The 25,254-nt window shown below is 44.4% G+C and overlaps 1 protein-coding gene across 1 annotated transcript in view; it reads right to left on the minus strand.

The window, feature by feature from the left end:
* Positions 1 to 25,254, minus strand: part of EPHA4 (EPH receptor A4) — a 119,299-nt gene that overhangs the window by 42,601 nt on the left and 51,444 nt on the right. The window contains exon 5 of the mRNA XM_068145474.1: positions 15,846 to 16,184. Within this exon, the coding sequence (XP_068001575.1) occupies positions 15,846 to 16,184 (339 nt within the window). The remainder of the gene's footprint in view (positions 1 to 15,845; positions 16,185 to 25,254) is intronic.

Below are 25,254 nucleotides of genomic sequence, written 5' to 3' on the forward strand. Positions count from 1 at the left end.
CAGGGAAGAGCTTCTCACTCTCTTCAATTACCTAAAGGGAGATTGCAGAGAGGTGGTTGTTGGTCTCTTCTCACAAGTCACAACTGATAGGACAAGAGGAAATGGCATCAAGTTACACGAGGGGGCATTACATAGTGGGAAAAATATCTATAGCCAAAAAGGTTATCAAACACTGGAACAGGCTCCCCAGGAAAGTAGTTGAATACCCTGGAGGTATTTAAAAGCTGTCTAGGTATGGTGCAGTAGCAGCCCTGATAGAGTTAAGATAATGTTTGGAACTTGATGATCTGAAGCTCTTTTCCTACAGGCTGTGATTTTGTGAGATCCCTGTCCCATTCCTCAAGCCTTTCTTCACATGAAGCTTCACATCCAGCTACTCCTCCTCCTTTTCCCATCCTGCCCAGAGTTAAAGATACACACACCTACCACTGATGACTCAACAGACAAGAGAGGGTAGAGCTGTTCTTAAATTATCAATGACCAATAACTTGTGTACCTGTGCCTGAAAACCACTTCCATGCAGCTTTCCAACCACTTACAGTAGTGTATCATGACACATAAAACAATACTGAAAATACTGACCTTCTGTTAATATCCCCCAAAGTGCAACCCTTCGTCTCAGCTTGCAAAGGACAGTTTTTACCTGCTACCTCATGTCTATATCCGTCAGTGTAAAGTCTCACTTCTGCTCTTTGGTCCTTTCTAATAGGAACTCCTGGCCAACTCCTGGCCAAGCTGTCAGCCCATAGCTTGGATGGGAGCACACTGCACTGGGTTAGGAACTGGCTGGATGGCCGAGCCCAGAGAGTGGTGGCGAATGGTGCCACATCCAGCTGGCGGCCAGTCACCAGTGGTGTGTCCCAAGGATCAGTGCTGGGCCCTGTGCTCTTTAACATCTTTATTGATGATCTGGATGAGGGCACTAAGTCCATCATCAGAAAATTTGCTGACAACACCTAGCTGGGGGCAGGAGTTGATCTGCTGGAGGGTAGAGAGGCTTTGCAGAGGGACCTCGACAGGCTGGACAGATGGGCAGAGTCAAACAGCATGAGATTGAACACATCCAAGTGCCGGATTCTGCACATTGGCCACAACAACCCCATGCAGAGCTACAGGCTGGGGTCAGAGTGGCTGGAGAGTGGCCAGGCAGAGAGGGACCCGGGGGTATTGGTCGATGGCAGGCTGAACATGAGCCTGCAGTGTGGCCAGGCAGCCAAGAGGGCCAATGGCATCCTGGCCTGCATCAGGAACAGTGTGGCCAGCAGGAGCAGGGAGGTCATTCTGCCCCTGTACACTGCACTGGTTAGGCCACACCTCGAGTACTGTGTCCACTTCTGGGCTCCTCAGTTTAGGAAGGATGTTGACTTGCTGGAGCGCGTCCAGAGAAGGGCAACAAAGCTGGTGAGGGGTTTGGAACACAAGCCCTATGAGGAAAGACTGAGGGAGCTGGGATTGCTTAGCCTGGAGAAGAGGAGACTCAGGGGTGACCTTATCGCTCTCTACAACTACCTGAAGGGAGGTTGTAGACAAGCAGATGATGATCTCTTCTCCCAGGCAGCCAGCACCAGAACAAGAGGACACAGTCTCAGGCTGCACCAGGGGAAGTTTAGGTTGGATGTTAGGAAGAAGTTCTATACAGAGAGAGTGATTGCCCATTGGAATGGGCTGCCCAGGAAGGTGGTGGAATCGCCATCATTGGAGGCTTTCAGGAGGAGACTTGCTGGGGTGCTTGGTGCCATGGGTTAGCTGTTTGGGTGGGTTGGATTGGTGGATGGGTTGGACGCGATGATCTTGAAGGTCTCTTCCAACCTGGTTTGGTTTATTCTAAATAAAGTTTATTATTCTAAATAGTGAGAGGATGGGGGTTATCCCAGCAGTTATGGAATAAATGGGGCAACTCATCTCCTAATGCTGTTCTTGCTTCCTGCACAGTTACTTTTTATTTACTTGCAACACAAATGTCTAGATGATATATACATATATATATATATATGTGCTAAATAACTTCCTCTGTCACTTGCTTTTAGCATTAAGAATATTAGATTTTGTAAAAAGATCTGCTTAAGAGCCTTTTTGAAACCCAGACAAATACAAGCCTCTGCCCTATGCATGACTTAGTTGTTTTGGAAATAGTGAAGTATCTCCTAAACAAAATTAACAGATGCCTGTTATGACTCACTCTGCCAAGGCAGCATTGACTGCTAGTTTAATAAATAGATTGGGCTACATTGTCTCATCCTGGCTTCCGAAGTGCTACAGTAATAGCAAAGTTAGACTTTGCCATTTGGGTTCCTCAAATCAATCACCTGAAGTGAGAAATTGCAAGACTCTGGGAGGAAGAAAAACTAAATTAAAATTGTTTGTAATTTTATTAGCTGTGATACACAGCTCCAACAGCTACCTCAGGCTAGGTCTCAGACATGCCCTCCCGATCCCACGTCCTGCTTTGAGCTGGAAGAGAGCTAATTCAGTTCAGGGATTTGATTTCTCAGAGACAGCACTTTCTGAATTTCACAGCATGTTCTCACAGACAGAGACTGCTTCTAGCAGTGAGAGCACTGGTTGTTACAGTGCCTGCCCACAGCATCAGTGGTGAGGATGATGTCATTACCATCAGGGGGTTGGGTTTGAGGTTGGTTTGTATCTATTTGCATCCATTTTATTTTATTGGTGCTATTTCCATTAAAGCTGGTTCGGTTTTCTTTCCCAAGCCATCAGTCTCTCTCCCTTATTCTCTTTGGGAATGGAGAGGAATTCATAAAAAAGAGCATCTGTCACATACACAGTGGCCAACCCAGCCCTAAGCCTCAACCATCTTCACCACCCAGAAGAATCAAACCCCAGGAATAACCCAACAATATAAATTAAAAAAATACCACCATCACCACCCCACCCCCCAAAAAAAGTAAAATTATCACAATTACCATCTCAACACTTGACAACAATTGGTTTTGAAGCCACCAAAGTTAAGGAACTTCAGAATAGAATAGACCAGACCAGGTTGGAAGAGACCTTCAAGATCATCGCGTCCAACCCATCAACCAATCCAACCCACCTAAACAACTAACCCATGGCACCAAGCACCCCATCAAGTCTCCTCCTGAACACCTCCAATGATGGTGACTCCACCGCCTCCCCAGGCAGCCCATTCCAATGGGCAATCACTCTCTCTGTATAGAACTTCTTCCTAACATCCAACCTAAACCTCCCCTGGCGCAGCCTGAGACTGTGTCCTCTTGTTCTGGTAACTACTTTCAGCTCCATCAAACAAAAGAGGCTGGAGCGGAAAATGTGCATTTACACATGTACCTTTCAGCTGAAAGGCCTCTAAATTGTACTTGTAGTTGATATTCAAAGCATTCAGCTAAAACTCTGGCAAACTACCTGCTGCACAAAGGCTAGATGGACTCGACATGATATAATCTCTGCCATCAGGATGTTGAGGAACTCTTGAGACTGAATCAAGGCTTAGGTTTTCTGGGCCCAGATCAGTAGTACTTTGTGAAGGACACTGGTGTGATAGCACATGGGAGATCCTCAGGTCTTCCCAGATGCTGCAAGACATGCTGCCATACTGTCCATCAAAGGTCCTCTACTTCACTCTGTGCTTTTGGAAAAGCTGAACTGCAGCACACCTAAATCTTACACTTGGAGCTCCTCTGGCAAGTCCTCTCACTGGAACAGAATTAAGCTCCCTTTCCTTCATCTGCAAAAGGCAGATTTCTTCAGGAAATTAAAAAGCATTAATAGACCCAATGAGAGAGAAAACAACATTCTGCACACAGTGTGGCTGCAAAAGGCAAAACTACCTGAAGCTTGATAATAATGGGGGACAAACTGGGGAAGAGCCCTGAGCTTCCTGAAACACATAAACCTTAAAATTAAAGTCTTAGTTCATGATGTCAGCAACAGATTACATCATAGATGGCACATAATTAAACTTACAAAGGGGTTCCATTATTTCGCTCTTATGCCGGATACTGAGAACTAGTGCATTATTCATCTAAAAAACTGTGTCAATTAGGAAAAAAAACAAACCCAAATGGAATAAGCAATTAAATATTAAAGGTGGCTGCCTTGGTGGAACACAGTCAGAAAGATAATTGGCAGAGTTTCCTGTGCAGTGCAAGCGCCATTACACAGTAGGAACAACTTCAAATCCTAGAATAAGTAAAATAACAAAATCAAGCTCACGAGGTTGCAAAGAGTTGTACAAAGAACCCAGCCGTGTTCAGTTTCTGCAGGGGCACTGAGCTACGGGCTGGGGAAGCCTGGAAAAACAATAATCATAAAATCATGAACTCATTAAGGTTGGAAGAAACCTCCAAGATCATCAAGAGTCCAACTCTTAACCCAACCCTGCCCAGCTCACCACTAAACCATGTCCCTCAGCACCACATCTGTATGGTTTTTGAACACTTCCAGGGATGGTGATTCTACCACTTCCCTGGGCAGCCTGCTTCAGGGTTTAAGCACTCTTTCAGTGAAGAAATTTTTCCTAATATCCAACCTAAACCTCCCCTGATGGAACAGAGTGATTGCCCATTGGAATGGGCTGCCCAGGGAGGTGGTGGAGTCACCATCATTGGAGGTGTTTAGGAGAAGACTTGGTGGGGGGTGCTTGGTTACATGGTTTAGTTGGTTAGGTGGTGTTGGATGATAGGTTGGACGCAGTGATCTCAAAGGTATCTTCCAACCTGGTTTATTCTCTTCTATAAGGCCATTTAATTGTTTAGGTGGGTTGGATTGGTTGATGGGTTGGACACGATGATCTTGAAGATCTCTTCCAACCTGGTTTGGTTTATTCTAAATAATGGTTTATTCTAAATTTCCTCATACCCTGTTACCTGAGAGAAGAGATCAACTCCCAACCTCCTTTCAGGTAGTTGTAGAGAGCAATAAAGTCTCCCCTTAATCCCAAACTAGCTCAGCAATTGCAAAGGTGGGTCTGTATTCTGAGACATCCTTCATGATCAGCTCTAGATTGGCAAGAGGACATGGAGACCCCACAGCAGCTCCTGATGAGATCTCTGCAGCAGGTCATTCCTCCCCACCAAGACTAGGACCCCAGAGGGAACCCAGAAATGCATAGGCTGGGTACTGTAAGGAAAAATACAATCTTCATTCAAAACCTACAATCCAAGATTTATTCCTCATGAAAAGCATTATTTGATGCTGTCTCTCTCCTCACTGTAAGGTTCATAGGGTTGATGTTAATTCAATTTATTCATCAACTGATCCAAAACTTAAACTTTTCTCATTTGATCCAGACAAAGCTGGTCACTTCCATTAAGGATCAGACTGAAAACTAGGTAGGAAATTCGTGTGAAACAGCCCCTTCCAACACCTGATGTTCACAGCTTGTTGGGTTAACAAATATCAATACAAATATTCCCTGGTTAAAGACAAACCTTTGTGATTGAGCAGTGCTCAAGCCTCCCTTTGAGCCCAGTCCACCTCTTCAAATCAGTTCTTCCCAGCACTTCCCTAATTGCCATTTTAACCTTAACAAAGGCAGAGAGCTGCAACGCTCTTGGAAAGGCCCTGCCAGGTGTGCACATCACAGCTGAGTAACCCTGGAAAGCCCACAAACCTCTGTAGCTCCTGGAGGATTCCCCTTGGCTGCTCTGCCCCAGAGTGCCTGGGGAGCTAGAACACTGCAAGATTTAACACTCAGCCACTTCCATATTCTAGTCACTTTGTCTTATTGATGTGCACGCACAATACCCTGATAAACTAGAAGGGAGGCTGCAGCCATTCCATCTGCATTCCCTTTCATCCTAAGAAAGATAAATGGAGACTGATTCCGAGGACAGATTTAAGGAATGCAGTATGTTATCGAGACAAGCGCAATCTTCCCAGGGAGCCCTTGTAGTGGGTTGTCTTCAGATCATGCCTTTATTTGTTTGCTAAAATAAATAGACACCACACCAAACTCAATCTGTACATGACATCTCTCCCAGCATGCTCTACCTCCCTATATTTGGCTTAGGCAAAACTGTCCACTGCTATTATTTATTGACAGGACCATTTTAATGGCACAGAGAAAATTAAAGGTAACAAAAAGCTAATTAAAAACTTCAGTGCCTTCCTTCCAGTCTGGTGTGATCTATGGAACAGAGAGACATTTATATCCACAGATTGCAGTTTAAAGGTTCTTCTGTTTGTAATAATCCACGGCTCTTTTGAGTGGGTTTTAATGCAGGCAAAACCAAAAGAGATTTTATGGGAACTGTATAAGTATTCCATAAAAGAAAAAAAAAATATAAAAAGGAATCAGTCAATTGTCTTTTTAGGACCAGGCAATAGAATTTGATAGCAGAGATAAAAATTCTAATAAATTCTGCAGGAACAGTTCATACAGCTGAGACAAAAGGTATCATTTCCTTTAAATTAACAATAGGACTTTTCCATAAGGGATGATTTGACATATAAATGACCAGAAGAATAAAATGCTAATGTTTGAGGTTCTCATATCTCTCTAGATTAGATTTTAAAAGATAAATCCAAAATCATGATCAACTTCTGTTGTTGCCGGTTCGTAACTTTCAGTGAGCCCCAATGCGTTCTCAGAGCGCCTTACTAAGAGTTCTGGGACTCTGCTTCTTGAATTTAGTAGTGAAGGCAGATTACCTTAATTGAAGGTGACGCCATGAAATCCTTCAAGTAGATGCAGAGAGAAGCTATGCATTTGCCTGCTTTGTTTGGGAGGGGAAGCCCACTGGAGCCCTGCCATGATAATAAAGGGCTCCCTGCACACCCGTTCACACGTGGGGCTAAATGTGAAGTGACATTTCTCAATGAAAGGAGCAGTATTCACTCGTGTGCTCAGCATTCTGATGGCCACCAAAAGCTGGCAAACATGATTATAGAGATCCAGCAGGCATGCCACAGCTCTATTTAGCCCTCCTGGTTTACTGCAACACTAAAAAAAAAAAAACAAACCCAAAACAACACAACCAAAACTCAAACACCACACACCCCCACCACAAACAAAAAAACACCACACCAAAATAACAAAACACCTAACAAAAAGCCCCCAACAACAACATCACCACCCCCAACCAACCAACCAACACTAAAACCCCAACAAAACCAAAACCAGGCTGCCTTGAAATGGCATGACTTCATGTATATGGATGGACTTGACATACTTCGTCCCTGTATCAGGAGCTGTAAAACATCTGAAGCAAAGAGGGTTGCTTTACCCACCCTTGGGGTCAGTGCAGCATCCTGCCCCTGAACTACAAGCCAGTTCAAGGACTTTAGGCTTCAGGGACTAGTGATGTTTATTTGTGCTACTCTGTATGGCATTTTAATTAGTAACTGTACGGATTTCAAGCCTCTGAATGGACACACAGGGGCAGTTGTGCAGTCCAGCTTTTGTGTTTCCACTCCCTCAAAAAAATCTCATTTGAGGACATCAGCGGGGGGCTAATGGAAGCTTTGATAAAGTTCTCCGAAGCCTTTTATTGTTGCTCAACTCCAGACTGGACTCTGCTGTCTCTCTGGCTGCTTCCCAATTAATTTAGTTGGGCTGCAACAAGAAGAAAATTTAGAAGCCAATCTAAACATTTGATTGCCACAAACATTCTTGGGCAGAATCTCCTTCCGCATGACAGTATTTCCTTGCCAGCTGTTGAAGAAAGGGTTCAGACAGGACAGCAAGTTTCACGGATGTGAAATGTCAGTGAGGGGAAACGTGCAGTTAGTTCAGAGCACGAGTTCATCCACGAGGATGATCAGAGGGCTGGAGCACCTCTCCTATGAGGACAGACTGAAGGACAGACTGAAGGAGTTGGGGCTGTACAGTCTGCAGAAGAGAAGGCTCCGAGGTGACCTAATTGTCGCCTTCCAGTATCTGAAGGGGGCCTACAAGAAGGCTGGGGAAGGACTTCTCAGGATCTCAGGTAGTGATAGGACTAGGGGGAATGGAATGAAGCTGGAGGTGGGGAGATTCAGGCTGGATGTGAGGAGGAGGTTCTTCACCATGAGAGTGGTGAAACCCTGGAATGGGTTGTCCAGGGAGGTGGTCGAGGCCCCGTCCCTGGGGGTGTTTAAGAGCAGGCTGGATGAGGCTCTGTCCAGCCTGATCTAGTGTGGGGTGTCCCTGCCCATGGCAGGGGGGTTGGAACTAGATGATCCTTGTGGTCCCTTCCAACCCTGAATGAAACTATGAAACTATGAAAAAATGCAGGGCCTCTGCAGCTTCACCTCTGTCAGTTTGGTAACTATTCATCTGTACCAACATCATCGCTGAGACCAGAATTTGACCCATTTTGATGCCTCCTAAAAATAATTGTGTGTAACTTAAATATAGTCAAAGCTACTCAGTCCTGAAATAAAACACTTGGGTTTCCACACCCCTACCTCCCTCCCCACCCCCACCATTTTTCCTAGCAAACCATGAGACCTTTTAAAAAATGTGACCAAACTCTTACTTAAATGCTGCAATTATTTCTTGGCTCTGACAAGCAACTCGTCTAAGCTGTTCACTGAACCCTGAAGCTGATTATTTACTGAGGATCTTTAGAAAGCACTACTTTTTTTGGTCTCCCTTCCGACCAAGACTTGTATCCCCCACCTTGAATACAAATTCATGGAAATGGGTGGTGCAGGCAGCTTTGCCAGCAAGCAGTCAGTTGTTCATTTCATTATTATTTCTTTGTGGAAAGCTGTAGTTACCTTAAAATAAAATTTAATCCCTCCCAACAATAGTTTTCCCAGATTTGTTTGTAAGAAGGGAGCACGTATGCATGGGACGACTCATTTATTACAGACCATCAGATAAAGCCTGAGCAGGAACACAGAGTTGTTAATAAGAAACTCCCATTTGCATCTCCCACCTTGGAGAAGCTCCTTACTCCAAAAACATTATCTTACACAATTAAACGTGCAATAGAAGAAATCTGAAGCAGCCAACACACAGTTGAGGGTCTGAGAAACCTCACACTCAGCACTGAGATCTGCCCATCGAAAAGCATTCCCAAAGCATTTGCTCCCATGAAATTCCCAAATTTCTTGCACTGGAATCGCTTATCTCTATTTCCCACCGTGTTTCTGTTCAAAAGGCTCGTAGTTTCCCAAAAGTCATTATTTGGTTTGCTTCAGAAGTCCTCGCAGTAACTCCCTTCCATGTAAGCATTCAGACAGCAGAAGCCAAAACTCAACTCTTTTGGAGAAGCAAAGCGAGGAAAGAGCAAGACAGGTCCTTGTCCTGCACAACCTGGCAGGTCACCTCACTGACCAGGGCTGGGGAACAGCTGCAACAGCTGACAACGTTCCAACCCTTCTGTTTGAAAATGTGTGTACAGGGAGGTGGGAGGAACTGTTACTTGTATCTGGCAGATAAAGTGAAGCCTTAGAAACCACACTGATTTAGATTCAAAACGAGAAAGTTGCATATAATTAGCCTGGAATTCTGAAAGATGCTGCAACAAATCACTCGGAGTGTCACGCTCACTGATCACTCCTTGTTCAAGTCCCTGCTTACTAGTTCTGAATCTCTTTCCCTGTTGAATTCATGCCTGACAGTTCCATCTGAGGAACAAGGAGACTACTGATCCATCATCCTTAGCACAAATACCTTTAAAGCAAAATAAAACCACCCCTTTGCAACTCCCCTTTTCTATTACCCTACCATTCTGCAGGAAGGAAAAAAAAAAGGAATGCAACAGTGAGAAGCATCATATACACCCCTCCATGTTCTGGACATCTGGCACAGATCCAGATGTTTGCTAAGAGATTATTGTAAAGCAGCCTAGAGGAACTGGGTGGCCAGGGTTTTTTGAGTGTTTATACACACCCAGCTACGTGCACAAGTTTCCTCCTGGGTTCGTGTGCCTATAAAAGGACTCCTGGAATAGGGTATTTGTATCTTTTGGCCACAGGGAACAAGTAACTGGAAAGGGTGGGACGATGCTTATAGCAAGGACTTTGAAGAACAAAATTGAATTGACTCCTGGATATCTGGGAAGGCTACATGCAGGCATTGCTGTGTCCAGCATGCTTGGACAGAGACACAGGCTCAGCCACCTTCACAGCTTCCATGTTGGACCATCCAACTCACTGCAAACCTCATCACTTTCCAACTGGAACAAAACAGTCCCCTAGAAACAGCCTGTCCCAGCACCTTAAGCCTGCCCTCCACAACGCCCTAATCCTCACCAGCCACTACCCCATCCTCACATCATCCAAAGGACCCCAACAGAGAGCTGCATTGGAAAACCAGCAGCCGTGAACAGAAAACCTGTGTTGGCCTCCACATATCCTTAGCAGACACTAGAGAGAGTTGATGTTAGAACAGAAAATTTACTTATTTTGCCAGCTCATGCTATTTTAGAGAGCCTGTGAAACCATTTTGCGACTGTATGATGAATCTTGTCTCCAAGATCCCCAGCTATTTGGAGATGAGGTCTTCCTCGGGGTTATACAGCTTTTCAAAACCATGTTTCAAAACAACAGCTCACCATCAGGATTGCATTAAAAAAGAGCAGTCTGAACAGCTACAGATCACTTGAGAGCAACAGTAATTTCTTTTACCTATCAATAAGATTCTCAACGTGCACATAAATATCACCACATAAAGTCAAAAAATGTTACGTTCGCTCTCAGCCAACTGAAATGATTCACTGTTATTTATACTGAAACCAGGGCTAGACTCAAAGAACACGACAGAGTTCAGAGAATCAGATGGATCGATCGACCTTCAGAGTACCTGTTAATTTTATTTTGCAGTTGTAGTTTAAGGGTATTCATGCAGTCACCCAAGGAAAGCTCTGCGCCTGAAATCAGCTTAACAATATCTTTTGATGTTTCACCACCGAGCAACTCTTCATAGAGAGGTTATAAATATCCAGGGAAGCAGCGCATTAAAAAGAGAACAGTGAAAACCTTTGCTTTCCTGGACATGGCATGTGCTGCTTTTGATCTGCCTGAGCAACTATTACTTTGTCAATACGAGGAGGGCACACTGACCAAGGGCAATGTCTGCCCGGGAGTTTTTACTGCTTGCGCATCGAGCGCCGCACAGGCTTAAACCATGCCGGCAGAATGTGAGGCCTTATATGCATTTTCTGTGCTGTGCTGTACAACACGTGAGGAATGCTAATCAGCCTTTGAATGCAAACGTGGGCTTTCAAAGACGACCCACTGAAATGCAAAATGGGAATGTATATTCCCTTACCAAAAAGGCCAGAAGAACTTGTGAGTCATCCAGAAGCAAGTAATTCCCCATTTATTTCCTCCTCCTCACCATTTCTAACTTAAAACACAACAACACTCAAAGGATCTGGATGTTTCAGATTTTTTTTCCCCCCTTTCAGCAATGGAATTAAGCACACAGACAACAAACAAACGCAAAGGCTAAACAAAACCAAGCCGAGATTTTTCTTCCCTTCAGTGTATGTCAGTATTTCAGGTTCATCACAGTTTTGCCACCACACTCAGCCTGTCCCAGCTGAATACTGGATTCACGTGTGTCTTTTCAGCGCTGCTCAAGTCCTGGTGGCACCGTGACCCATTTTAGCTCCTGCCTGGCGATGGATGCTGAACTACCTCAGGGCTCTGAGTGATGCTGAGGGACCAGGGGAGCATACAAAAGAGGGGGGAGGATAGCAGCAGAGACAGCCACACTGCACTGTCTCCAAGATGAAGCAGCTCTGAGACAAGCGAACAGACAGGCAGACAGGCAAGGTGTGGGGATCAGAGACAAAGGAGTTGGGGAGAGAAGCAAAAAAAGAGTAAGGGGGGAAATGGGATTGAGAGCCTGAGATATTCATAAGGAAGATTAGTTCTTGATCCTGAATATAGGCACCTTGAAAACATTCAGCCTGATGCAATGGGAGAAAGAGTAAGTTTATTTATTTATACTGTATTTTCATCCTAATTGGCACATCCTCCCTCCACCTAGCTGTGCTGGCCCACTTAAGGCAACGCTGAGCCTGAGGTAACCTAACAAGGTAACAAATCAGCAGGCAGCCTGTTTACTCAGAAATACCAACCATTTCAACTCCAACAAAGCAAAGGAGCAAGGAGGACACCCACCCCTCACAAAACACCAAAAAAAAAGGAAGGAACCGAGCAAGCAGCATAACAAGTTTGGATTTTAAATCTCATTTAGAGCATGCATATGCTCTTCCCCTCCTCACACTGCCTCATAAACATCTTCAGAATCCACAGAAAGCATCAGTCCTTGTGGTACTTCCCCCTCAAACATGCATGTAGCAGTGAACCCGGCTGGCAGGCTAGAGATCAAAACAGCTCTATTGCAAGCGTTAATAAAACCACAAACTGTTCAGTGACTCTTCAGAACAACCCCAAAAGCTTCCTGCTTGCTGTGAACAAGGTCTTTTCATTGGGAGATTCAATTTTGAGCGGCTTCACAGCCTTATTTTTAGCAGAAAAATAAAAATAAAAGGGAGCCCAAGATTTTTTTTGAGCTGTTCATCTACCTGCTTGAGTTTCCCGCTGAAATGAGCTTCTGCCAGCAGCACTGCATGAGCATTGCCGGTTTGCATCTCTTCCACGAGTCATTTAACATTTTTAGAAGACAGACAAAGTGCTGATTTCAACTGAAAACCACGAAAGGCACCACTGCTGGTGGAGACCCTTGATATCAGCACTTCCCAGAGCTATGGGCACTAGCTTCAAGTTTCAACAGCTCACTATCCCACTCTTCATTGGCTTAATTTCTTTTGACTCTTATATGGCAAAACAGGGCAGGTTCTCATCTCAAAAAATTATTATAGTAAACATGTGGAAGAGTGAGCTGAATTCAACACTCAAAATTCTTACATCACAGCACTGAAGTATTTCACAGGGTTTTGATCCTGATTTGAATGGCAAAAGCTTATTTTCCTTTAACCATTTTTCTACAGTGCTGGAAGCTGAGGAGTTTCTACACAAAGGGGATAAACTGGCATCTTTCATTATCTCCAGGAATAAAATGGTAAAGGCAAACACAAACCCACCTGTGCTTTTCAACCACACCTTTTATGTCATTGCAATACATTGCTTCATTTTTGTGCTGGATATACCAGTAACTGATTTCTCATTGCTTTCTGTCCATCTCTGAACACACACTTTCTTCTAGAGGGGTTGGCCTCAAAGTGAGCAAACACACAAATATGATATCAAAAGCCATGCTCTACAATTTCTGTGTATTTCATTCTGATTATATGGTTGCATATTTGGAAGGTCGATTTAAGAGTGCTGCCAAAAGGAAGGATTCTCTGCTCCCTTGCACACTCAGCGCTGCTGAATTTAACTCAAAGATGCATCTCCTGCAAACAATTCCAGCAGACTCCCTAGGCAACGACCCAAAAGCACTTCTCATATCTAAAGAGCTACATTAACAGCACTTTTTTTTTTTCCCCCCTATCAAATACTGGAAAGCACAAGGATAGACAGCAAAGCCATAAAGTCATTCACACATTTTCAGTGTTGGCAGTTTCATTTTTATTAGAAAAAGAGGGGGGAAAAAAAGAGTGCTGTTAAAAGAGGAACTTGGCTCTAATCTGGATTAAGAAATTGCTGCAAAGACTCCAAAGTGCCTTTAAATTAGTGCAAGAAAAGTGGAGGATCAAACCCCAGCCTTGTGGCCATGGCCTGTTGCGACATGATTTCTTTCATTATAAAATGAAATATGGCAAAAGAAAACGAGTGGCACAAGGATTTAAATGCACCCCAGATGCACATTGACAATGATTAAACAGATCAGCACTTGTAAAACCCAAGGGTCCAACTTAACAAACCTTTACTCAGGCAAGCAGCTTCCCCGAAATCAATGGGGGTATTTGCATCTGTAAGGACTATTTATCTCAGCTGAGATCTGTAGGTTTAGGCCACACATTTCTAGTTAAACACTCGCTGCAGCAGAACGCACAAAGTCAAATGAAGAACGGAGAACACCGACACCTCAGAGTTAATTTCCATTTGTACCAGCAGAGTTTTTCTCCGGCCCTCTGAAGCATTTGATAGACTGGGCATGTTTCTAAATTGGAAATGTTGGCAAAAATACAAATTGCCTGACGTGAACGAACTGCTACTCATGGATAATAAACAAAATCAATTCTTATTTGCATATTCAATCAGATTTTGGTTTGCATATTAAAGCAGAAGATGGTAGAATTTTCACACGGTAGATGGATCCTACTCACTTATTCATGCATGTATGCATCCTCTAATCCTTACACATGCTAAAATGAGTCAGAAATACTCTTTGCTGGGCTTTCACAGCACAAAAACACTATCCCTGCTGCTGTTCTCAGCCTTCTCTTTTCATACAGTGTATGACAGCATTCTCCCAAGGCTCTGGAATAGCCCCTGCTCTCTATTAGTGGCCTTTTCACTAGGCAAAGTGATAGTTTGAATTTTTGAATCATAATTTAGAAGGGATGCTGTCAACCCTACATGTAAAGAACAAAACACACTGGAGCAGACTTTTAAAGGAGCTTCAGTGTAGATTTAACAATTCTGCTTGTAACTGTCACTGCAAAGTTGAATCTATCTCCCCCTGTTAATAGTGAAGTGCTCTGGATTGCAACTAAAAATGTGTACAGTTAGACTATGCATGCTGGGAATTCAAAACCAGTCAAATACCACAATTCAAGCTATTTATGTAGTCCAGTACTAACAAAATACACAGCGTTAATTGTGGAGATTGAAGAAAACGAGTTAATCACTTTTGAGTTTGAAACACTGCCACAATTAATATCATCCCATACACAACAAGTAGAAGGATAACTGATAAGCCTGTAAGCTACCCTCTGAAGTAGTGAATGCCCGCAGCATCTGTGGGACTTGAAGGCAATCAGCGCTGTGAGCAAGTCAACAACAGGTTTGACAGTCTTGGAGACAGTCTGACAGTCTGGGTATCTCATCTGCATGTAGAAGGGTGTCATATTCAAATGTATATAATTTTGTGCACTACGTTAAAAATTGCACTGGAACCCTGTGCTAGCTGCAAACAAGGAAGGTTTTCATGTAATTAAAGAATAAAATCATACAAACGATCAAAACTGAACTGCAGTATGCTGCGGCAGCCTGCACTAGATCAAGCACGACTGAAGAGCAGCACTGCCTAGGGTACGTGAAATAATCGGGTATGAAATAGTAATGCACTCTCCCAGATGAGTGGCATGCAAAAATCAGCCAGCAGGAAGATGAAAGCTCATCTTCATGCCAGCTCTGATCAATTGAAACGTAGTTAGTGGCAGTTAAGGAGGTGTTTATTTATCAGTGAGATAGGATCTGGACTCTCTCCTGCGCAATCTGCTCTGGGTGACCCTGCTTTAGCAAGGGAGCTGGATCTTCAGGTATTCCTCACAAACCCCATCGCTAACTCTTTGATTCTGTGAATGTGCAGAAGACAGCAAGCAGGCAGGCAAGCAAGCACCAACTCACTTTTCTTTCTGAACATTACACAGTGCTCTTCCGACAGAAACAAAACCCTGTGCTCCTCCAGTGAGTATTTTGCCCTCTGTAAACATCAAAGGTATCTTCATACCCTTGTGGAGGGTCTCCCCTGCAAAAGGCAGAATTGCTAGTGGCCCAGGCTCAGTCCTCACACATCAGCCAGGGCTGCTGTGCTGTTCTGCTTCTGCAGAATGCCTCCCAGTGTCCCTGCAGCGTGCTTTGCTCCCAGCCACAGGAATCAAACCCTCTGCTTTCCCAGCTTGCAAGAATTTAAACTATCCATACAAACAACCAGAAAACGAGGGTTTGACCCAGTTAAGCATCTAAGGGCTCTGTGCATTCATTTGCTAGTGCTAAATGCAACGGAAATCACAGATTTCCTAAAAACAAGCAGAGGAGAGGCAGAGTGTTTGTGCTTAGGTTCCTACCTGCTTGGTTAGTCGTCACAGTGACCGACACAGCTTGGTCCTGGCTAGGATTCTGTTTGGACACTCCATTCACCGCCCAGACTTCAAAGGTGTAGTTCGTGTGTGCCAGGAGGTCAGTGATGGAGACTTTGGTGGTCTTCAAGTCATTCTGCTGAGGGCTGAAGTGCACACCGCTGCCACAGGACCGGCAGCGGCTAAGGTCACCGGCACCGCACCTCTTGCATACCACGTTGTAGGAGATGTCCTCCCGACCACCTTTGTTCTGGGGGGCAGTCCACTCCAAGTTCACCGATGTCTCATTGACATTGGAAATCAGGTTCTGGGGAGCAGATGGAGGGCCTAGAAAGAAAAATTCCACGTGGTTTTAAGTAACTGGGAAAAGAAAACCAAAACCACAGCTTGACACTTACAGAGTCCTGGTTGATACTGCAAGTGTGCAGCTCCCACTCGAGTCAAGGACAGAGGGGACCACACAGAATTTTACTTCTCTTTGTCAAATGATGGTGAAGTATTAACAGGTAGATCAAACTTTGATATCTTTACTTGATAAATTGACAGTATTTTCCAACTCTAAAGGAACCTGAAAGCCCTGCACTGCAATTAAACAAGAGTGGGGTTTTTTCTTAATTATTATTTACATTTCTTATGAAAAACTTAAGATCTCTGCATTTTACATTTATTTCTCATTGTCTCCCAAGTAAAGCATCAAATGCACAAACTCATGCTTCACTTGAGACTTTTAAGGTCCCCCATTACCTACAGGCAGATTTTCCCTGGAATTGTTGATTTCCTGATATTTCTCTCTTAGTCATAGCAGCAAAACGTTTTCTGGCTATGACATCAGCTCACATACAGTGAACACTTGGGCCCATCACAAAGGGAGCTGAACATGATATTTTGGGATGCAGAAAGAAGATTTGAGTATAATGCTGGACACAGAACTAAGGCTTTGAAACAGGGAGAATAAAGGCCACGACAGGGGAGTGCTAGAGAATGTGAAAGAAGTCAGGAGGAAAATAGAGCAAGCAGCTGACAGAAGAACTGATGAAAGAAAACTGGTCAGGAACAAGAGACCCTACAGAAAGCTTGGAAACAAGACTGAATCACAGACACAAGGTCAGCTTTTGCACCATGGGGATGGGAGACTTTAAGACTCAAACATGCTGCCAAAACAGTTCCCAGCTGGCTCCAGCATGGGAACTACAGGATTTAGGAACAGAGACAAAGGCAGGCTGCGGAGGACCTCTCTGGGCAGAGCTGGGTGCAGAGAAGGGGTGACAGAGGTAAAGCAGGCAGCTCCTCCCAGCACTTTCAGCAACTTGCTGCAGGGACTGTGGTGGTTGTTCTGCCTCCAGTAGTGCCCTATGTTGCTCTGCAACCAAAACACAGGCAGAAATCTTATTTGCTTAAACTCCTGCAGGCCCCAAACCAATAAGCACACTGAAAATGCATAAGAGCTAAATCCTGTGACTCCATCTAATTTCAATAGAGTAGAGATGAGAATTTTTACTATCCTTAAATTTAACAAGGGTGATTCAAAGCAACCCCTTAAAGTAGATGGGTACTTTACACATCACAAAAAATTTCACTGAGCATTAAAAAGATGATCTCAAAGGTCTCTTCCAACCTGGTTAATTCTATTCTATTCTATTTTAAAAGGCAGCTTATTCTGGGGCAAAACACAAGGACTTCATATGCAATGCTTTAGGATTGGACATATGGTAAAAACTGCATTGAATAGAAAGGAAACAGTGAAAATGAAGCTTGAAAGATACAACAATCCAAACAGAAACACAGGAAAACCAGCATCCCTTTGTAATTAGTCATAATCAGAACTTTAAATACAAGTAACACTAGCAGAAAAATAGTGGAAATAATTCTGTAGGAAGTCACAAATTCAATTTTTATTCAAGACACAGGAGAGCTTGTGAAAGCTTCTTAAATCTGATCAAAGCATATCTGATGGCTGGAATTTGAAGGAGGTTCAACCAGACCTCCTAGCAGAAGAGGAAAGGAAAGAAAACCTGGCAAATTTCATTCCAGGTGTTCCATGTCTGTTACTTATAAAGCATTATGAAACTGGAAAAAGATTCATCCAGCACCAACAGTTTTGCTAAGTGTATAATTAATTTATTGATAATTTCTCATATGCCAAAGGTATCAAACCAGCCATCAGGCTGAGATGGGAACTGAACACCTTATGGTAATTTCAGCAGAATTTCACCAAGTGACTCAAATGCAGCAGTGAAAAGGTTGAGCCATTAAGAGATGACTATGTTGAAGATGAATTTTGGCTTCTGCAATCCATCAGGTGCATCTAAACAGCAGCCTGAGACCTGAGCACTCTGAGGATGACATGGTTTGGAGGACTGCATTGTGTCCCTTGGTTTGTGCTTGAAGTCACCAGAATCTAACACATTCAACAGGAGCAGAACTTATCTTTCAGGAGAGGCAGATAGGTTAGGAAGAGAGTCTTAAATTACACGGAGGTCAGATGTATTTACTTATCTTCAGTACCTCAATGAAATGACTTCTAGCTTGAGTCAGGATTGTTCCTCTGTGCTCACTTCAGAAAAAGGCAATTAATATATTCATTTGGAAAAGAGGGAAATCCTCCCTTCCTGCCAAACCTTTGAGTTAATCAGGGCTGACAGGTAGAATTACTGCAAGGAGAAGAGAGCCCAGGCAGCCCCTGTGCTGGGGGCCCTCCCGCCTGCTCCACCACAGCCCTGCCATTCCTGACTTTTATTTATCGACTGGCAACACTCAGGACAAAACCCTTTGAATCATAGATCAGTTACCAAACACAGCAAAAGCCATTTCCTGCTCAAAAAAATGCTTAAAGACCAGCAGAGAAAGAAAAGGGAAAGAAATGGCTTTTAATCTCTGTCCATCACATGGAAACTGAGGTGTAGAGAGGGGTGGTGAGACAACATGGGCATATAAGTCATACCCTGCACACCATGGCATCAATGACAGCTATTCCAAGTTTCAGCCCGGTACCTATGTCCCACAACCAGCTCTCTCTCACCCAAGAGGTAGGTTTGCCAGCTCCTCCGGGCAGCAGAAAGTGGTCTCTGTTTTGCCTACAAATACACAAACCTCCTTTGCAAAACTACACTGAGTGCAATAGGGTGGAAGACACTCCAGAAATCATCAGCTCAAGTGGCAAGACAGGAAATGCTGAACAGGAACTCATCTAAACCTTGTCTAACCAAAAACTCCTACCCAAGTGCCTTACTAAGGCTCTCTCTTCAGGACAAGTCAGTGCCCAAAGCTGGTAACATTTGTCCCTCTGCACTACCAAGGAGGCTGAACAAACAGCCTCTGGAGGAAACCAGCAGCCTCAAGAGACTGCAAGCCCAAGTCCACAGAGGTCTGGTCTCGCCAGAGCAGCTGTTGAAACCAGTGAGAGCTGAGGATGGCTGTCCTTCCAGAGTACCTGGCAGCAGCAAGCCCTGAACAGAGGCTGCTCCTGTGAGAAATGGCAAGAGCTTTACAACAAGAAAAGGAAAAGGCATTTTCTTATACTTGCTGCAATCACACCAGTAAGAGCACAGCCTCAGAGCACGGCCAGGAGAGCTGAGATAAGGCAGTGCCAGCACAAACACCGCCTGTCCCCGAGCAATGCCCACCCCTGCCAGGGCTGCCCACGTGTCGCGGATAGTTGTGAATCAAAGCACTCCTGGGGAGGAGGGCTCACACTGCCACACTCACAGCCTGAAAGAGGCGCCGTTTAGCTCAGATACAGCAGGCAGCTTGGGGTTAAACTCAGACTTGCTCTGATGTCCATTAAGATATTTTCCAAGGCTCTAGGTCCAGTTTCACATGGGAAAATGTGCCAGAATGAATCAAGCTCCCGAGAAGCCAGAAGTCAGTAATTAGTATGTGGGACAGGGCATTGCAGTGTCTAAACAGAGACGCAACCGAGCGGAAAACCAGGGAAGCAGATGCTTGCAGGTCACGGAGATGAGTGCAGCACCTCCAGCATGAAAAGGAAGATGCGGGGGAGTCTCCCAACACTGGGCTGACAAGCAAGGGGAAAAGCAATTTCTTTTCTTGCTGGAGCATAGTTATCAGTGGAGCTGTTGGCACGGGGAACAGGGAAGAGTTTCAGATTGATGGGCCTCGTTTCAAATGTTGAAACACAGGGCGTATCTGCTCTTTCAGCGGCCATCAGGATTTGCTTTTTTCTGACAGCAGAGCCACTGCCAATAGATGAGATGCAAACCCTTTCAGGGCCACGGCAGAGGCTGAAAATGCCGGCACGGTTTCAAGATGAACCCAACTAGCAGGATCCTGCAGGAACAGTGTCCTGCAGCCAGACCTGCTCCCTTACACAAACCTTTCTGTCGTCCTGCAAAAAAAACCCACCTATGGGGCAAGTGAGAGGGAAGACAGAGCTGTACCACTTAAACTGGTGCCAACATTTGTGATTTTGTTCTGAATCTCATGATTTATAGTATTTTTCTAAAACTCCTGCTGATGGAAGGATGCCGTTGCCTGATGCTGATGGAAGGATGCTGTTGGCTCTCTGGAAGCACAGATGCCCAGAAGAGCTTAGAAAACATGGCAATCCATACAGGAAAAAAAGAAAATAATCAAGAAGTTTGTAAAACAATGAAGTTCATTTTGTAAGGTTTGGAAGACAAGTGCTCTCACTTCCCTTGCTCAAGCAACAGACAATGAGAGATGGATCTGCAGAGCTGTTTGCACCTCTCACTGCAAAGAGGACACAGGGCCTGGAAGCTGGATCCCTCACCCAACCCCTTTACCAGGCCACAGGAGAGCTCCTCTGTGGGAACACAAGGATCGGAAGTTTTTCATTTGATTCCTTCCTGCAGGTCCATAAATCTTGCTTCACAATAAACTCATCAAAATCAACTGAGCCATGAAGCAAATGGAAAGGGCCTGGGTGGAGCAGTTCATTGTGTGTTAGGACTGAAAGAAACACTGAAAAGTCTGTTTAGCAACTAATAATCTTTGTCAAGCTAATCTTGCTACCTTCCTCAACCCTCCTATTAGGTTTACCTAAATGTATTGGGCAATGTAGGTTGTTTGCCATTCTGTTGCTGCAATAAGCTATAGCTGTGATAAGTCTGTCTCCTTGAGCCACAGACAGATGTCTGTCTTAAGGACACTGTTTGACCCCATGCCAATGAATTCTCAGGAAAACTAGAGCTTTTAGGAGGTTAATAGTACGAGTACACTAAAAGGACTGATGTGTTGTCGCACTCACCACCATCTCAGGCTGCATTTTAACTTTTTATCCATGAATATTTCTTTCCCTTCCTTCCCATGAAAGACTCCAGTCCCTCTCCAGTCAGAAGCCTCCCACACACCACTACCAGTCTGATAAGAGGCCTGATGAAGATCACGACAAGGACACATACTAATCTCTGATGAGCTTCCTCCTGCCTTCCAGAGCTCAGGACATCTCTGTGTGCTACACTACCCGTGTGCCAGCTTTCCATGGATTACAGGTCTCTGTGGGAAGAGTTAAGGACCCTCTGTGATTCATACCAGGGGCCAAGCTTGGTCTAAGCAGTAGACCGACTTACATAGCAAGTTCTTCGCCATGGAAGCTCTATGTGGGACTGAACCAGCATGTGTGGAGGTGCAGGTGGCAAGGGCCCATGGCTGCAAAGCAAAGTAGGCTGCAGACTAACCCTGGGCATAACAACATTTCATCAGCAAACCGTTCATTTGCAAGGAAAATAGTGTTTTGCATTTACATCAGCTGCCCTTCAACTAAGGGACTGCCAGAGGTTGTTGGCTCCAAGTTTGGCTGCTGTTCAGATGCCATCCTGCTGAGGAAGTTATCCCAAAGCTCTTTTCTTCCTGACACCAAATGATAAGTTACAGAAAATAGATTTAGATGTAAAGAAGCTTTTTACACTGAGGGTGGTGAAACACTGGCCCAGGTTGCCCAGGCACGTAGTACATGTCCCATCCCTAGAAACATTCTGAGTTAGGCTGGACTGGGCTCTGAACAACCTGTTCTAGCTGAAGATGACCCTGCTGACTGCAGGGGGTTTGGATTAGATGAATTTTAAAGGTCTCTTCAAACCCAAACTGTTCTGTGATTCTATGAACTGAAGGCGATTCAGGCTAGTGGAACTGGCAAAATCATTCTCCCAAGGACAAGGAAAGTCTATCCCAAATGCAAGGAACAATTTCAAAGGCAAACATCACAAAGATGATTAGATGCAGCCAAGTGAATATTCTTGCTGCCCTCAGGGGTCTGTTGAGCCCAGCCCTTCATGCATGCCAAAAGGAAACTGCAGGAACCAGGACCCTCATGTGCCCAGGGATGAGGTTTAACCAGGCTGCACTGGGATTGCAAGTTCTGTAACATTGCAAGAGGGCAGCCCTTCCCTGACAAACTCCATAGGCTACAAATCTGCGTCAAAGGGCCTGCTGGAGCTGGGCTCCAAAAGCTGGAGGAGCTCCAGCAAGACAGGCGCAATTTGTCAGGCATTCAGACAGACGCCAGCCAAGTCAACACCCCCCCCAACTTCTCCCTACAGCTGTACACCTGACCCATCTACACAACTGAGAAAAACCTCTGGAAACTAACCCTGGGAGCTTGGAGAAGAAATGCAAGCACAATGTGCTGGGGAGCTGTATTTAAATGGTAATGACAAGGGGTTTAATATCCCTGGTTTTACATCTTCCTTTTTTATTACTGATCTGCCCAGCAAGGTGCTGCTCTAGAAGTCTCCGTGGGTGTATGCAGTAAATTCAATTACAGTTCTCTACAGCTGGACCAGACAGACTTGTTTGACATAAAGAATACTGTCTTCACTAAACCAGTTAATTCAGTTCAGCAACAGTGTATGGTTAGGAGGCGTGGATTAAAGGACAGTGGAAAGAGAAGAGAAAGAAATTATTCCCAGCAAAACAGCTCCCGAGTGACTTTGTTGACCAATAAAATGCCAAGAAATAAGGCAGTTTGGCTCTCTGCTGCCCCACAATGCCAGAATCCCATGTTTAGACAACTAGCAACTCCAAATTTGGGGCCAACAGCTTTTGTTCACCAAACCTATGAGTAAAACAAAACCAAAACAAAAACAATTTCTCCTTTTGTCAGAAGCCCTGAGGGCAGAGCACTGAAGATAAAGTACTGGGCTTTAGTTTGGCCAGTTTTATCAGTATCCATTAATTTACTACTTCCTCAGGTTGAAAAAAAAAACCAACAAAGCAAACCCAACAACAACAAACCACCCCAAAAACCCAACCACCTCAGAACAGGGTTCTGATCCTTAATGCCTGTAGAGGGAATTTAGCAGTCATAAGAAACCCACTCTGATGACCCTCAAATGAAGCACACTCTAGCCCTGAGCAGCCACCTACCCACATTCTTCTGCCATAGCCTATCCCCTGGCAGCAGACTCCTGACCAGGAGCTCCTCTTTCTGTGCCAGCTCAGTCCTCAGCCATTAATAGTGGTAGCGGATGATTCTGGCAGCAACATCACCCATTAAGAACTAAACTGATGTTATCAGTGTTTGGACTGTAACCACATCTTTTTACTACTAACCTATGGTATGGTTAATATTTATTACCTTGAAAGGTCTGTCTGGGGAAGGAGAGCTATTAAAAATTCAAGCTGAAAGCCACACTCTCCATGGAAGTGCTAATGGAGATATTCCAAATACACACCCTTCAGAAGGCAAGCCTTCGTTACGTGCACCCTGCCAGTCAGTCAACAGACCAGTGCATTTATACCCTCTTTTAAAAGGAAGACCCTTTCAAAAGGTATGTGTGTGACTCAGTAAACAAGCAGGATGAAGCTTTCAAGCCCTGGAAGGAGAAAATTATGAAAAAAACAATTTACTCAGACTGTGTGTGCACACACGTGTAAAAGCACATTTATCAGGTACCGGATGTCTCTGCAGCCAGGGCAATGGATAATCATTCTCAAGCAGGTTGTCACCCTGCATTCGCTCTGTGTTTGCCTGACAGTGTGAAATCGGAAGGAAGCTTCATTGGCAATTCCCACCAGACATCAGAAAACCTCAAGCATGTAGAAAAGACTTTAATCTTCTTTAACCATTCCTGCACTCTCCTTGAGGAAAATATCACCTCTCTTTTCTGAGGCAATAAAAAAAAGAGTCGACCGTAGTTTGATAAGGATTAAAAATTATTCTAGGAAAAAGAAAATTATACAATAACCTTGGTTCACCCTCAGACTGAGAAAAACCCTATAAACACACTGTTAAATGCAGAAGAGTGCCAGCTCCGGGTGTTTGTTAATCCAAGTCAATCAAGGCAGACCAGCAGGCTTCAATGGGCTTGGGACCAGGGCTGACAAAAGGATCGTCTTTATGAGCCTGCTCCAAAGACGCTGACCCACTTCATCTCCAGCGCTTTCAAAGGGATCACAGGGTATTCAGAAATCTCGAGCTAATTTGCTACATAATAAACAAGATTCATACAAGAGGGAAGGCTGCTATGACTCACCGTCGTTTAAAAGGAGCCTGGTATGAACTGGCCTGTTTGGAATCGGCAGCTTGGCCTTGGCTATACTACAGAGGAGCAGTTAAGTCTTTGATAAGTTACGGCAGCAGCAGGCACCTGGGAATAAGCATCCAACTGCCTAATAGCAAGAAAACCTAATGAGAAATGCACTATTAGAAGCAGTGGAAAGTCAAGCACATCTGCTATATAGGATCTGAAAGGCAGCTTTTGTGTACAATGCAGCAGGAGGAAAGAGAACAAATAAAGAGGTGTGAAAAAAAGAAGAGAGCCTTATAATAACGAACTCTAAAGATCTTTGGGCGCATCTACAGAGAACAAGGAGATGTCACTGGAAGTCCTTCACTTGCCTTTGAGTGAGGCAGACTCTGTTGAGGCTTTCAGTTGTGTTGCCAGCCTTGCCAATGTGAGCACACTGCTCCTACTCTTTCAACGAGATGCCTTTACTGTACAGATCACCTTAAACAACTCTAATCAATACTCTCTAACTTGATCGTGATGCTAAAATTTGCCTCCCGGAAGGCCAGGCTGAGTGTGAAACAGAGTTTGCTATTTTCAGAGTGAATGCAAACAGTAATTATTAAAGAATCAATCTCTTTAAAGCCTGTAAGTTCCCCCACTAAAATGTCTGGCAAAGCAGTGCCAGGCACAGCCTTCAAGAAAAAAAACACTGTGGCGTCTCCTCTCCATCTCATAAAGCTTCATTAAACCTGTTCAACTGTGGAGCTGTCAATAATGCTTCAGGATGTGAGCTGTGAAGCCTTCGCATAAGCCTTCGCTGTTGATCTTTAACCATCTGAAAGGCAACTCATAACACTGAGTAAACACCTGGGCTGTGCAAGTTTAGGCTGAGAAATAAGGCCCATACTTTGCTGTGACAAATGTAGATGTTGCTGCCACTAATTGCTTCTTTAAGCAGTTGTGGATGG

The sequence above is a fragment of the Melanerpes formicivorus genome, unplaced genomic scaffold, assembly GCF_026170545.1.
Source record: "Melanerpes formicivorus ecotype bairdi unplaced genomic scaffold, bMelFor1.0.p_v2 SCAF_12, whole genome shotgun sequence".
Classification (NCBI taxonomy): Eukaryota; Metazoa; Chordata; class Aves; order Piciformes; family Picidae; genus Melanerpes; species Melanerpes formicivorus.